Consider the following 15,991-nt stretch of genomic DNA (forward strand, 5'->3'; position numbering starts at 1 on the left):
TCAGCAGAGTCAAATCATGATCATTACAGTGTAGGAGATGTAATGGTAGATGCTTTGTACTACTGAGGCCTAGACAAGCTGCTTACCTTACAATCAGAGGATCCAATATTGTCAAAGTGACTGACCCATCAAAGTGACTGACCCATCAAAGTGACTGACCCATCAAAGTGACTGACCCATCAAAGTGACTGACCCATCAAAGTGACTGACACTATAATTGACACACAGGGCTCCCGCACAATGTGCCATTTGCACGGTGAGTCTCTGGGCGTTCCCAAAGTTTGCGTCATCACACAACTTCGGGACTGAACAGAGACTCACCACGTGAACCACACTTGCGTATGAGCCCTGTTAATTACACACACAGGAGGTGCAGCATACGTCTGCTGAGAGAGGCATTGTGGCCCCAGGGTACAGTGGACCCAGCGCCACACCTCTCTGACTGTCCCAGACTCCCTGACTATAGAAAACGCTTTTATTTTTCTAATGAATAAAGCAAGGGCATTTTATAAGAAAGGTATTCCCGGAGATTAGTTGCTAATACCTTACACTAGTGTTTCCCAACCAGGGTTCCTCCAGCTGTTTCAAAACTACAACTACCAGCATGCCCGGACAGCCTTTGATTGTAGTTTTGCAACAGCTGGAGGCACACTGGATGAGATACACTGCCTTTGGCAGTTACTTATCATTTGTTGATGACAAGAAAGATTAGAGATGTTAAAGACATCTATATATACAGGCAGACCCCAAAAATGATCATTATGCTAAACACAGGAAGATCTACAGATGTGTCCACCCTTTACTTTCCTTGAATTTAGTTTAGGTGTCCTTGTCAATTAATAAAAAAAACTTTTGAAACGTCTTTGAGGGCTATCTCTCTCACCAAAATGTACACTACCCAAAAGTGGTCTCTGAGAGTCTTTATACAAGGCAATGGGGAAGCATTTTTGTGCCAAAGCTGTCCAGGCATCCTGGGAGTTGTAGTTTTGCAACAGCTGGATGCAAGCTGTCTTAGGCTGCATTCACATCTCATTTTTGCAATACGGGTCCCGTATCCCGTTTATGTACAAAAAACGTATGTCTCGAAACCGGACCGAAACGTATGCAACCGTATATGCCTCCTCACGTTTGTAAACCGTATACGGTTTGAAAACGGATGTCCGTTTGCATATGTTTTAATACGTTTTCCTTGAAAAAAAAAAAACGGATACGGTTTTATGTTTGTCAACATTTTAAATAAAGTTCTTTTTTTATTGAATTTCCCCCCCCCCAAAAAAATGAAAAATAGTATTGCGCAAACTGGATGTAAACGTAGGCACATACGGTTCAATATGGTTACCACAGAACTCCATTTTAAAATAACCGTATACAGGTTAGATACGGTTTTAGACCGGGACACAAAACCGGATACGGCAACCGTATTGCAAAAACGAGATGTGAATGCAGCCTTAGACACTATGGGGGACATTTATCAAAGCATTTAGTAGTTTTTTTTTGCATAAAATTGTCGCAAAATTGTCGCACGTGCACCTACGCTCTTTTTTCTGCAACTTTTTGCTTGTTCAGTGTCCTAAGCAAAATATAAAAATCTTGCTTACCAAAGCAAAAAGTGATTTTTGACTTGCAGTGGTCAGAGATTTATCAGGTGCGAAAGTCGCAAAAAAGTCGCATTGCATGAAAAAAACCTACTAAATTTACTCCAGCTCAGACATGGAGCAGAAAAAGCTACTACCAAAGCAAAACAAGAAAAACTTGCTTACATGAAAGAAATTTCTCAACAGGCTGAAAGCAGTTAATAAATAAGTCGCACATAAGCAAAAAAAAAATGTAATAAAAAAAAAAAAAAAAGAAAAAAATTACTAAAAAAGGAATACATAAGCAAACATTGATAAATATCCCCCTGTGTGGCCAGGTTACCCAACCAAATGTCATGTGATGGATCTTTAACCCCTTAACGACCAAGGATGTATATTTATGTCCTTGGCCGGCTCCCGCGATATAACGCGGGGTCACGCGGTGACCCCGCGTCATATCGGCTCAGTCCCGGCATGTATCTGATGCCGGGACCCGGAGCTAATAGCGCGCTATTAACCCTTTAGACGGGGCGTTCAAAGTTGAACGCCGCGTCTAAACCGAAAGTAAAACCTTCCTGGCTGCTCAGCGGGGCTGATCAGGACTACCTCGGCGATTGATTGCTCCAAGCCTGAGATTCAGGCTTGAGTAATCGACCGCCGATAACCCTGATCACTGCAAAGCTATTGCTTTGCAGTGTACTGGTTATAACATCAGTGTGTGCAGTGCTATAGGTCCCTATGGGAGCTATAACACTGCAAAAAAAAAGTGTAAAAAAAAAAGTTAATAAATGTGATTTAACCCTTTCCTTAAATAAGTTCAAATCACCCCCCTTTTCCCATAAAAAAACACCATGTAAATAAAAATAAATATAAACGTATGTGGTATCGCCGCGTGCGTAAATGTCCGAACTATGAAAATATATCATTAATTAAACTGCACGGTCAATGGCGTACGCGCAAAAAAATTCCAAAATAACGTGTTTTTGGTCGCTTTTTATATCATGAAAAAATGAATAAAAAGCGATCAAAAAATCCGATCAATACAAAAATGGTACCGCTAAAAACTTCAGATCACGGCGCAAAAAATTAGCCCTCATACCGCCCCATATGTGAAAAAATAAAAAAGTTATAGGGGTCAGAAGATGACAATTTTAAACGTATAAATTTTCCTGCATGTAGTTATGATTTTTTCCAGAAGTACGATAAAATCAAAGCTATATAAGTAGGGGATCATTTTAATCGTATGGACCTACAGAATAAAGATAAGGAGTCATTGTTACTGAAAAATGTACTGCGTAGAAACGGAAGCCCCCAAAATTTACAAAAGGGCGTTTTTTCTTCTATTTCGTCGCACAATGATTTTTTTTTCCGTTTCGCCGTAGATTTTTGGGTGAAATGACTGATGTCACTGCAAAGTAGAATTGGTGGCACAAAAAATAAGCCATCATATGGATTTTTAGGTGTAAAATTGAATGGGTTATGATTTTTAAAATGTGAGGAGGAAAAAACGAAAGTGCAAAAACGGAAAAACCTGTGGTCCTTAAGGGGTTAAGATACATATTTTGAGATGATACCCGCTTCACCTGTTAGTGGTTAGTAAAGTTATTTTTAATCAGTGTTTACTATTAAAAAAAATAGTGCGGACGCACTTCTAAAGTGTTAATAAAGTGTTAAAGAGGTTGTATTTTCCTTTCCCTTCTGCTCTGGCTTTAGAGGTCCATTAGTATTACAATCAGTGTATATTTTCTCACACACACGTCTTTCATTGACTACATCAGCCCAATGTCAGATAGAAGGACCAACGAGGCATCAGGGGAATTCTCCATCGGAAATACTTAAAAAATGATTACGGCGGAAAGTGAGCGAATTCACGTCAGTGACATAAGGGTGTAGGAAAATCCCCGAAAATGGCCATATTTCTGTGCTAATATTAAAGCCAATCGGCTCTTCAAAGCAAATCTTGGGGAATGAATAACACAATAAGTAATAATGTAAATGTTTATTCTCTCCTCCCAAAGACATTTCTCAAAGTACTTCTCAAAGATGAACGACAGGAACTGTTAATGGCACATGACGGCGGCCAATGAAAACAGAAAATGAGGTTTATAAGAAACAAAGGGGCTGTTGTATTAATCCCTTGTAGAAGATGACCGCCGCTTACAATGTGTCTTCTATGTATAGACATGGCTGAGTGCTAGATAGTAATAATTTACCTGCAGCATGATAACAGTGTGGGCGTGCTTAGTACAATGCCAGCATTGAGGTACCCTCAGCACGACTATATGGGCAAAGTGCATCATCATGGCGACTCACTAGTTTCAAAGGACAATTTAATGTCTTGTAAATAACGGAGACCATGAACAAGTCATAAAGAAAAAAATAATAAAACCTTTATCAGCGCTTACGTGTATTATATCTTATATAACAGATTTGCTATACATATGTATCCAGAATTGCAATGGTTAATGTATTAGCTTGAATCAATGCTTATTATGCAAGAATGAGACTAGTTAGTTCCTTATCATGTAAGATAAAGTGTAAAATACGGTGCTCTGTAAATTAAGATGTTAAGTGTAGATAATGCAGAAGTATTAATGGGGTACTCCGGCCCCAAGACATCTTGTCCCCTATCCAAAGGATAGGGCATAAGATGTCTGATTGAGGGATTCCCCCCGTTAACTCTCTGCGGCCCCACGTTAAGTTTAAAAACGCAGGAGCCGCCGGGTGATAGCGCACGCTGGGACGTCACTGACATCCCGTGCGTGCGCCCATAGCAACAGAGGCACAGAAGACCGGAGCATCGAGGAGGAGGAAGACGTGCGCTGGCCAGCTTAGTAAGTGACCAGCGGGACGTCATCTTCGGTGTTCCGACCACCGCTTCTCCGGTCCCGGAACTAATGCAATGGCCGGACCGGGGGAACAGTGGTCGTAGCACTGAAGTGGGGCAGTACACAGGCATACAGTCTCCAGCCATACACTGTATATGGCTGGAGGCTGTATGTCTGTGGGGAACACTGCCTACCTAATGTGAGTGAACACTGCCAGCCTAATGTGGAGGAACACTGCCAGCCTAATGTGGAGGAACACTGCCAGCCTAATGTGGGGAACACTGCCAGCCTAATGTGGGGGAACACTGCCAGCCTAATGTGGGGGAACACTGCCAGCCTAATGTGGGGGAACACTGCTAACCTAATGTGGGGGAACACTGCCAGCCTAACTTGGGGAGAACTATGCTGCACCTAATGTGGGGGGAACACTTCCTACCTAATGTGGGGGGAACACTGCCGCACCTAATGTGGGGAGAACTCTGCTGCACCTAATGTGGGGGGAACACTGCCTACCTAATGTGGGGAGAACAATACTGCACCTAATGTGGGGGAACACTGCCTACCTAATGTGGAGGGAACACTGCCTACCTAATGTGGAGGGAACTCTGCTGCACCTAATGTGGGGGGTACTCTGCTGCACCTAATGTGGGGGGAACACTGCTGCACCTAATGTGGGGGCCTCGTATCGACGTTCGCTCACGTCGAGCTCCCAGAATTCAAGGGCCGGTATTACTATGTCCTGACGCACGCCCTAGAGCGTGACGTGCGTGAACATCAAGGGGGAGGGGGGCCTCCATGTCCATTTTGCTTGGGGCCCCCAAATTCCTTCAAACAGCCCTGGTTGTGACGTCAGGATACTCCGTCCCCGTGGTCGGGAGGCAAAAGACTGCGTACCTCCAGCGCTTCCGGCACTACTTACAGGTGGGTGCTGCATGCTAGATTGCGGGGGTCCCCAGCGCCGGGACCCCCGCAATCAGACATCTTATCCCCTATCCTTTGGATAGGTGATAAGATGTCTTGGGGCCGGAGTACCCCTTTAACCATAACGCCTTCTTATAAAAAGCTGTTCCCATGCTGGGAGTTTTAGAAAAGTACACATGTCATCATAGCTGAGGTATGTAAGCTCTATTCTTGTCTCCTGTACTGGTACAGAATAAAACCTACTTGCATATGAATCCTGGAACGTCCTTCATTGATAGCTGAAGATTTTCCTGACAGCGCTTCTCCCAAAGATATGAGGAGATAGTGAAGAAAACTTCTTGTTTATTGTACTGTAAAGTGACATGTTTAAAGCTTGAACCAAATTTTCCATCGAGCTTGGTTCGAGCTTGAAATGCGTCACTTTACGATAAAGGTTTATCTTGATCTCTTTACTACTTGTTCACTGTATCCATTATTTGCATCTTATTTGTGAATGTCCGGACGATCCTTGTGGCCTCTGACCCTCAACCTATAACATATACATCTAGTGGTGTTGTGCCCAGAGCACAACCACATCTGGTAAGGGTTCACTCTCTTATCCTGTCTCTTAACCCCCTAGTTTTGCAGGCTTCACTAGGTGTTCGCCACCTTTTCTCCATTCCTTTTCTATAATTCAATGTCTTGTTAACATATGTGTCATAGATTCCATCACAAATCCCAGAGAAATAGTGCAACATGGCAAAAATAAGTCATTCTGTCATCACAACAATTATTGGGGTCTGTCAGACGATATTGGTGTCCTGCATGCAGCACATCTTGTACTACTGTTCTTTTTCATTGTATTCTGCTAAGTCTAGAGCACCATAAAATCACTGTTTTCCAAAAGCCTAAAACACTTATTGACTAATGTAAAAAGGCACATTGGTGGTCAAGAAGGGGTTAAGGCATAAGGCATAAATTCATGTTTCTTGCACAACTTTGACACCTCATTTTGTAATTTGTTTGTGTCACCAAAATTGGTTCCAAGAGGCTTAAATATGCACTGTTATTTGAACAAACTTTGCATAGATCAAAAGTGAATATAAGAAACTTTGTCATATATCTTATTGGACAAAAATGCTTCTTTCTCCTGTTCTCAAGCTTCTTCCATTGCCCCCTCTCCCGTGAGACTGTATTCCACTCTGAAAATCAGCTCAGCTTTGTCCTGAGTCTACAAGACAAGCTAGTACAAGTCTAAGAGAGGAGGGAGAGGGAGCTCTACCCACCAGCTCTAGGAGAAGTGCAAATTATGGATAAAGCCTGCAGAGCAGAAATCTGCTAAAATATGCCATACACCAGTAATATAATAACCAGAAATAGTGCTGCTCCTCATGCACACACACAGGGCAGCTTATCCTGAAGAGTCACCAGCTATGGCAGGTATGCTTTAAAGGTTCATACTGCCATTATTTTCTATATGTGCTATATGGGTTGTCTTACTTTAAAGGGGTACTCTGGCGCTAAGACATCTTATCCCCTATCTAAAGGATAGGGGATAAGATGCCTGATCACGGGGGTTCCGCCGCAGGGGACCCCCGTGATCTTTCATGCAGCACCCCGTTACCATCAGCCCCCGGAGCATGTTCTTCACGCTCCGCCCCCTCAATGCAAACCTTTGGGAGGGGGCGTGACATCACACGGGGGCGGAGCCGTGATGTCACAATGCTCCTGCCCCGTGATCGCCATTCATCAGCCTCGGAGCGAACATGGATAGGGAATAAGAAGTCTTAGCGCCGGAGTACCCCTTTAACCCTGGAGAATTGCTAATACGGCTGGGGCTTAGAAATGTGGCAATCGTGACCTGTCCTTTTCCTTGGTTTGCACCTTGTCATGCAACAAACCATACTTTATTATATTGTCCACCAACAAAACTGGAAGACTTATTAAACCTGTAATGCTTTGAATGTTACACTCACCTCCGGTAAGCATGAGCGCACACTTGCACATACAGTTATCGTTGTCCGCATCCTTTGTGCTGAAATCCGCCCCGTGTAAGATCAGACTGCTTTGTTTTCCTGCGGTTCCGCTGTGACCTTTCAAGTATAATCTAGAATAGACCAGAAGACAAAAGATAAGCCATTTTCTGTATAATTAGAAAATAATGGATTTTTTACCCCCCAATTAAGGGTCCTGGTACAATAAATGGACAAACCGGACATAGAAACCATTACAGCAAGAACTCAGCACAAACAATATATAACAATAGCTCGGTACAAGACGACATATAGTCATTTAGTTTGGGACTTGTTTAACATGTTGGTAAAAAGAATATAAAAATAAAGAGAGCTGAAGTTTATGGAGAGAATATAAAAACATTTGAGATGAAACAGGACTCAGGAATGAAACCCAGGACCGAGGGAAAGTGGAGGAATTACTGAGGACAATGGGGGGGGGGGGGGTATGTATGAAGGATTTTACCCTGTTTTTTTTTTCTACTGTGATTTGTCTCAAATTTCCTTTTATGTCACTTTTTTGCGACAAACAATTGCGCCAAATGGTTTAGAACAAAATCACTGATTTCACTTTGTTAGTCGTGATTTCAGTTACAATCATTCTTTGGTCTGGAGTTCATTATTTGCGACTTTTCGATTTGGCGCAAGTTCAGGCGCAAATACCTTCATTTAGGCGCAAATCTACACCATGAATAAAGTGACAGAGAAAATAGCTGCAACAATAGAATGTCCCAAAGTCAGATTTACTGGCCGGAATTCCGGGGTCTGCGCCTTTCGTAGGGCTACATTTGTGGCGAAATTACAAACGTGCGTACGACAATTGATAATTTTGGCGCAAATATGCTCCATTTGAGGCAAAAAAAAAAAACATACATAAAATCACACATTGCTACACCATTATTGATACATGTCCCTCAATGCCAGGTCCTGTTTTCTAAAAGACGCCAGGAATTGATATCGGGGGAGATTTATCAAAACCTGTGCAAAGGAACAGTTGCTGAGTTGCCCATAGCAACCAATCAGATTGCTACTTTCATTTTTAACAAGGCCTCTGCAAAATGAAAGCAGCGATCTGATTGGTTGCTATGGGCAACTGGGCAACTTTTCCTTTGCACAGGTTTTGATAAATCTCCCCCGATTGTGAATGAAAATCATTTCAAGTGTTTACATTCATGATCCTACAGTATATATTATGATTGGAATGAATACTGCATATACACTAAGCACAAATTATACAATCTACTACAGTGGTCCCTCAAGTTACAATATTAATTGGTTCCGGGACGACCATTGTATGTTGAAACCATTGTATGTTGAGACCAGAACTCTATGGAAACCTGGTAATTGGTTCTGAAGGCACCAAAATGTCATCCAAAAATAGGAAAAAGTGAGGATTAAAGAAAAATAAGTAGATAACTAATATAGATAAAGCAAATCCTTCCATATAAAAGTAGGAAAGATCTGCTGAGAGCTGTAAATCACTGTCTATGTCAGTGTTTCCCAAGCAGGGAGCCTCCAGCTGTGGCAAAACTACAACTCCCAGCATGCCCGGACAGCCAAAGGCTGTCCGGGCATGCTGGGAGTTGTAGTTTTGCCACAGCTGGGGGCACCCTGCTTGGGAAACCCTGGTCTATGTAGAGGACAGGAGCTTCTTCGGGGTCCTGTACAGTAAACAAAATGTCCTAAAAAAGTTACATGGAGTCGCCCTCACCTGGCGTCCAAAGCTAACCCTGGTACAGGTAAAGAGTAGTACAGAACATGTAATACCTTCCTGTACTGTAGGGGGCTCTACCAGACACCAGTCAGTGCATACACTTCAGTAATACAGGGGTTACACCAGTGAATGCCCATTCTGATTGGTCGGTTCTTCCAGCCATTGACACGTTTCACAGATCTGGACTGTCCGTAGCATTCATTATATGTTGAGTCTGGTTTCAACTTACGATGGTCCAGAAAAGACCATTGTATTGTATGTTGAGGCCATTGTAAGTTGAGGGATCACTGTATATCTGTCTGTACTAGATATATAAATCTACTGTATCTATCCTATATTTATTCATCTTTCCATCTATATCATATCTTTATATCATCTATCTCATATCTATTTATCTATCTAGTTTTCCAGCATAAATTATCGTAAATCTGGCATCACTGGAGGCCTTTGGCTGTCCAGGCATGCTGGGAGTTGTAGTTTTGCCACAGCTGGAGGCACGCAGGTTAGGAAACACTGTTTTATCGCATGGTCACTGGGCATTTCACTTATACATACCGTACATCGCCCTCTGTATGTTGACGTTTTGGATACGTGTAAGGACACGGCGTGTTGATTAACGGGCGTTTCGGGGGCCATGTTGTGTATTAAGAGTTTAACAATTCTCATTTTTCATTGCAGACAAAACAAACAACTTTCCTGGCGCTGACTGAAGGGTGTTCTCCGAATCATGTATGGAAAGGCACAGTCCTGCAGTGTAGAGTCAGCGTCATCTGTCCACAGCCGGACTACACGGACCAAGTATAATAAATAATATGTCGCTGAATGCTACACAAGTAGTAATGATAATGTAAACACTCAACAAGAGGCAGTAGGACAATTCCTACTGAGATATGTCCAGTAACGTTGCTTTTTTGCATCCAGAATTCTGAGAGATGGATGTGCCCCTAGTGCCAAGGTTCAGCAGGTATATAATGGGGCACTACCTTGTACTCAGCTCCCCACTAAACCCACAAACCTCCACAAGCCCACCCTGGACCGATATTTTCACTACTGCAATAAGATGATCTTCTTACTCTGGTGCCAGGATGGGGAATCCGCTAGTGAATACAAATGTACAGTGACCCCCCCCCCCCCCCCGACCTACGATGGCCCCGACGTACGATCATTTCAACATACGATCACTCTCAGAGGCCATCGCATGTTGAAGGCAGCATCAACATACGATGCTTTTGTATGTCGGGGCCATCGCATAAACGGCTATCCGGCAGCGCAGACTGCTTCAGCTGCCACCGGATAGCCGTTTACGGTGCCCCGTGTGGTCCGCTGACGATCACTTACCTGTCCTTGGGGCTCTGGCACATCCTCTTCGGGATCCCCTGCATTGTCGGCGCTCTCCATCGTCGTCATCATGTCATTGCGCACGCCGTCCCGTCATCCAATAGGAGCGACGTGATGGTGGCGACGGAGAGCGGCGACGGAGAGCGAGGATGCCAGGGAAGTAGAGGCCTTGCCGGAGCGTCGGGGACACCCCGGGGACGCGGCAACAGCGATGGACGGCAACATCCAGGGCAGCGGTGACAAGTGGTGACGATCCGGAGCGGCGGGGACAGGTGAGTACAACTTCCTATACCAGTGGTTTTCAACCTGCGGACCTCCAGATGTTGCAAAACTACAACTCCCAGCATGCCCGGACAGCCAACGGCTGTCCGGGCATGCTGGGTGTTGTAGTTTTGCAACATCTGGTGGTCCGCAGGTTGAAGACCACTGTCCTATACTTTACATTGCACAGATCCCTCAACATACGATGGTTTCAACAAACGATGGTCCGTTTGGAACGGATTACCATCGTATGTTGAGGGACCACTGTATATGCTTTAGGGTATACGGCAGCCAAATCCGGCAGAAGAATTTAAAAAACTGATTGCTGCCGTATCCCGACCGGACCCACATCGTACCCCATTCATTTTGATAAGCCAGATGAAGTCAGCTAGTGTCTCCGATCGGGTCATTTTTGCTCCCTGCCTCTTTTTATAGCCAGACTGAAAAATTGGGGTCTACCTCAGTTCCAGTCCGGCAACAAAAACAGATACAGTGCAAAAATGAAATGAATGGGGTATGGCACGGGTACAGAGGGAATACAGAAGTAGATGATTTTTATATTCTTTACATTTATCCATGTGTCTGTCTGAACTGGGGGAAACTAGAAGAAATGGAGGAGCAGAATGTGTTAAAATGAGGGAGTCATGGGAACGAAGGAAGAGCAGGCTGTGTAAAGTAGGGGGCATGAGGAGCATTCTATAAAAAAGCAGGGGGCATGTTAAGTAGGGGCTAAAGAAGAGAAAAGGGCCCATGGGAAGCAGTCTGTGAGAAAGGGGGACTATTGAGAACAGTGGTACATAAGTGTATGTTGGTAGTTGTTTGTAAGTGGGGTGTCAGTGCACAATTAGGGCACTATTACTATATGGATCACAATTACTGTTTGAGTTACTCGAGTCAAGGCTGCAAGAACTCATCATGACAGCCTGAGCTGGACAGAAAAGAGCGTTCAAGGGGTACTCCGGTGAAAAACTTTTTTTTTTTTTTAATCAACTGGTGCCAGAAAGTTAAAAAGATTTGTAAATTACTTCTATTAAAAATATATATATATATAAAAAAAATCTTAATCCTTCCTGTACTTATTAGCTGCTGAATACTACAGCGGAAATTATTTTCTTTTTGAACACAGTGCTCCCTACTGACATCATGACCACAGTGCTCTCTGCTGACATCTCTGTCCACTTTAGGAACTGTCCAGAACAGCATATGTTTGTTTGCTATGGGGATTTCCTTTTACTCTGGACAGTTCCTAAAATGGACAGAGATGTCAGCAGAGAGCACTGTGGTCATGATGTCAGCAGAGAGCTCTGTGTTTCAAACGGAAAATAATTTCCGCTGTAGAATTTAGAAGCTAATAAGTACAGGAAGGATTAAGATTTTTTAAAAGAAGTCATTTACAAATCTGTTTAACTTTCTGGCACCAGTTGATTTAAAAAAAAAAAGAAGAAGTTTTTCACTGGAGTACCCCTTTAATAATTGTTGTCAGCAGAATCGCCACCTAGACTTTCAAAACTTTCCCAATAAGGGTGTAATTACACACAATGACCTTCTTGTACTAAAAGTGTAAAGTTGTATTTGTTGTAGGTGTAATAATACATGTATTTTTTCCCCTTATATATTGTGTATTTATGTTTTTTTTATTTTTATTTTTTTTATTTTATTTAGCAATTCAGTACACATATGGGTACTGTCCAGAGCAGGAGAGGTTTGCTATGGGGATTTGCTCCTTCTCTGGACTGTTCCTAAAATGGACAGAGGTGTTAGCAGAGAGCACTGTGGTCAGACAGAAAGGGAATTCAAAAAGAAAAGAACTTCCTGTGGAGCATACAGCAGCTGATAAGTACTGGAAGGATTAAGGATTTAAATAGAAGTAATTAAAAAAAAGTTTTCCAGTGGAGTACCACTTTAAATAAAAATAACTAACTTACTAACGTACTAAATAAATGAAAAAAAAGCCAAAAGATGAGCACACAGTGTGATTAAAGTAAAACTATTGATAAATAATTCACCACAAACCAAGACATCAATAAATATGTAGTATAGCGAATAGGTCTGAGTAATTTTAGGATTTGTTATTTTTGTACTTTACTTTTTGTAATCCCCACGATGAATCAAAAGCCTATCCTGACACCTTGGCACAGGCTTAATGGGAAAGCATCCGAAATAAAACGCCGTTTCCCATTAATATCCCCCTATGCGGACGTCATGGACGCTGTAGATCATTTGTAAGACACGATGTAGTAGGTGGTGAGAGATGGCAGGTAAAGAGCCGAGAGTGCTGACACTGGCTATTAGCTGACATCGGAGTTGATTGGTAACATGCTGTGTTTTGACACCGGTAAAGGCGCGGCTGTGGGCGCTGTACGACCCATGAGAGCCGCGCTATTATTAGCCCTCCGGATAATCCCAAATGTTTACAGAAATCCCATGTGCTGGTAGCAGTAGTAGGACATGGGGACTACATGAGGCTTCCATTTATTTGTACTGACACAGGCTGTGACACCATTCAGACTGTGCGCTGAGGTTTTTTACGTATAACTAAAATAATCGCCGATTCACAAGACCAGACAAAATAATTCACAAATCAGCCGGTGTCAGGTTGAGAAATAGCAGCCCCTTTCATTACCGCCGGCCTAATAGCGCAGTAGCCTCTTAAGAAGGTTCTGTTTGTTTATTTTTTCAATAGAGATCAAGCAACTAAGTTATGTGAAGAAAAAAGAGAAGAAAAGAAGAGTATTTGTATGGCTGGCATCTGGGGCACGTGGGCGCTGATGTGGAGGATTTTGTAGAAACAAGGGCTTAGCCAACTTCCAAATGGCTGGAGATATGTTGATTATACTCACATGTTACTTATCACAATGTTACATCATTGTCACATGTTACTTATATGTCCACTTAAAATATAAGCTATTTAACCCTTAACTGCACCCATTTGTCAGGGTCGGGGTTTCCCATGCAAAACTATGGGAAATGTATGTTCCCATAAAACTTCTGTATGGCTGGAGATATTTCAATAATACCTGGTACACATATTACTTATATGTCCAATAAAAATATATGATAGTTAAATTAACGCTTATCTACACCCTTATATAAAAGATGGGTTTTTGTTTCAAGTCCCATGCAAGTATATGGGACTTTCAGTACCTTACACTCCATATGCTCCGCTCTGCATCTCCTTGTGAATGTGTCAGTCCGGCTTGAAAGCCACACCCCATCTCACTAAGACATGCCCACTGTAAAGCCTCACCCCTTTTATTCTCTACCTTTTTTGTGCATCTGTCTGGCTTGCAAATCACGTCCAGTCCCACATAGCCACATCCCCTTCTATTTTCAGCTTACAATATCTTCATCACAAATCAGTCCCACCTGAGGATGGGATATGAGGACAGCATATGAGGATGGGATATGAGGTCAGGATATGAGGAAAGGATACGAGGATGGGATATGAGGTCGGGATAGGAGGATGGGATATGAGGACAGCATATGAGGATGGGATATGAGGTCAGGATATGAGGACAGGATACGAGGATGGGATATGAGGACGGAATATGAGGTCAGGATATGAGGACAGGATACGAGGATGGGATATGAGGACGGGAAATGAGGTCAGGATATGAGGACAGGATACGAGGATGGGATATGAGGACGGGATATGAGGATGGGATATGATGTTAGGATATAAGGTTAGGATATGAGGACAGGATACGAGGATGGGATATGAGGATGGGATATGAGGTCAGGATATGAGGACAGGATACGAGGATGGGATATGAGGATGGGATATGAGGTCAGGATATGAGGACAGGATACGAGGATGGGATATGAGGTCTGGATAGGAGGACGGGATATGAGGTCGAGATAGGAGGACGGGATAGGAGAACGGGATAGGAGGTTGGGATATGAGGACGGGATATGAGGTCAGGATATGAGGATGGGATATGAGGTCAGGATATGAGGACGGGATATGAGGTTGAGATATGAGGACGGGATATGGGGTTGGATATGAAAACAATATATGGGGATGGGATATGAAGTCAAAAGCTTCCTCCTTTGTTGATTTTCCTCCCCAACAAGGATGAGGAAGGAAAAACCAGCAATGTCGGGTACTCAGCTAGTCTATATATATATATAAGTTGTGTTGTACGTTCTAGAGCAGAAGGGGCCGCCACACTTACATGTTTTACAATATCTGACTTTTGCCTTTAGTTTAAACCTAAAAAGTCCGAGCCCATAAATCATCATTGACGTGGAAATTGAAATAAAAAAAAAAATTAAAAAGTCTAATAAAAATAAAGATATTTGTCTAACTCTTTCCCAAGTTTTGTGGTCGAGAACAAATTCAGATGAACCAAATCTTACGTTTCCACTTAAACAATCCCTGTCAACATACAAGAAAAAATTATGATGCAATTATTCTCCTCTGGAAGATTTATAAGAATCCATAGTCATATTTAAGACAACAGTTCTGTGTAACCTCAACGCATTTCCAGTCACCGCAGATATGTCCGCCGCTCCGCTGCCACATTATGGGGAGACTTTTAGTCTCCCTTAACAAAATACGTATAACATTTTCACAACATGATAAGCACAATGATAGATATCTACTGTCTGCTCGGTTCTGCTGTCACTAGGGACACGGCCAGAACAAGACCGGTATTAACATGTCAAAGGTACTTTATTAGCATTTGGATCTAACTTACTCTATCATGAAGTTATGTAATGCCTTAAAGGGGTACTCTGGTGGAAAACAAATGTTTTCAAATCAACTGGTGCCAGAAAGTTAATTATTTCTATATAAACATCTTAATCCTTCCAGTACTTATCAGCTGCTGTATGCTCCAGAGGAAGTTGAGTAGTTCTTTCCAGTCTGACCACAGTGTTCTCTGCTGCCACCTTTCTCTGTGTCAGGGACTGTCCAGAGCAGGAGAGGTTTTCAGTGGGGATTTGCTCCTGCTCTGGACAGTTTCTGACATGTACAGAGGTGTCAGCAGAGAGCACTGTGGTCAGACAGGAAAGAACTGCACAACTTCCTCTGGAGCATAAAGCAGCAGATAAGTTATGGAATGATTAAGGTTTTTTAAATAGAAGAAACTTACAAATCTGTATAACTTTCTGGCACCAGTTGATTTGAAAACATTTGTTTTCTACTGGAGTACCCCTTTAAAGCGTTCCTGTCAACTCTTGACAAGTTGATGATATCAGGTCTCACTCCTTTTTGACACTTTTTTAACCTGGTGAAATTGACCATGGCCTAAATTTTTTTTTTCTATCCCAGTGTTTCCCCTCCCGAGTGCCTCCAGCTGTTCCAAAACTACAATGCCCAGCATGCCACTTACTTAAGCCTGTATAGCAGCCCTGCTATGA

General features: G+C 42.7%; 1 protein-coding gene across 7 annotated transcripts in view; it reads right to left on the bottom strand.

Moving 5' to 3' along the window:
- Positions 1 to 15,991, bottom strand: part of ANGPT1 (angiopoietin 1) — a 368,410-nt gene that overhangs the window by 19,085 nt on the left and 333,334 nt on the right. For all 7 annotated transcript variants that reach the window (XM_056522583.1, XM_056522585.1, XM_056522584.1 and 4 more), the window contains exon 8: positions 7,279 to 7,409. In XM_056522583.1, coding sequence (XP_056378558.1) covers positions 7,279 to 7,409 — 131 coding nt within the window. The remainder of the gene's footprint in view (positions 1 to 7,278; positions 7,410 to 15,991) is intronic.

This window comes from Hyla sarda, chromosome 5, assembly GCF_029499605.1.
Source record: "Hyla sarda isolate aHylSar1 chromosome 5, aHylSar1.hap1, whole genome shotgun sequence".
Lineage (NCBI taxonomy): Eukaryota > Metazoa > Chordata > Amphibia > Anura > Hylidae > Hyla > Hyla sarda.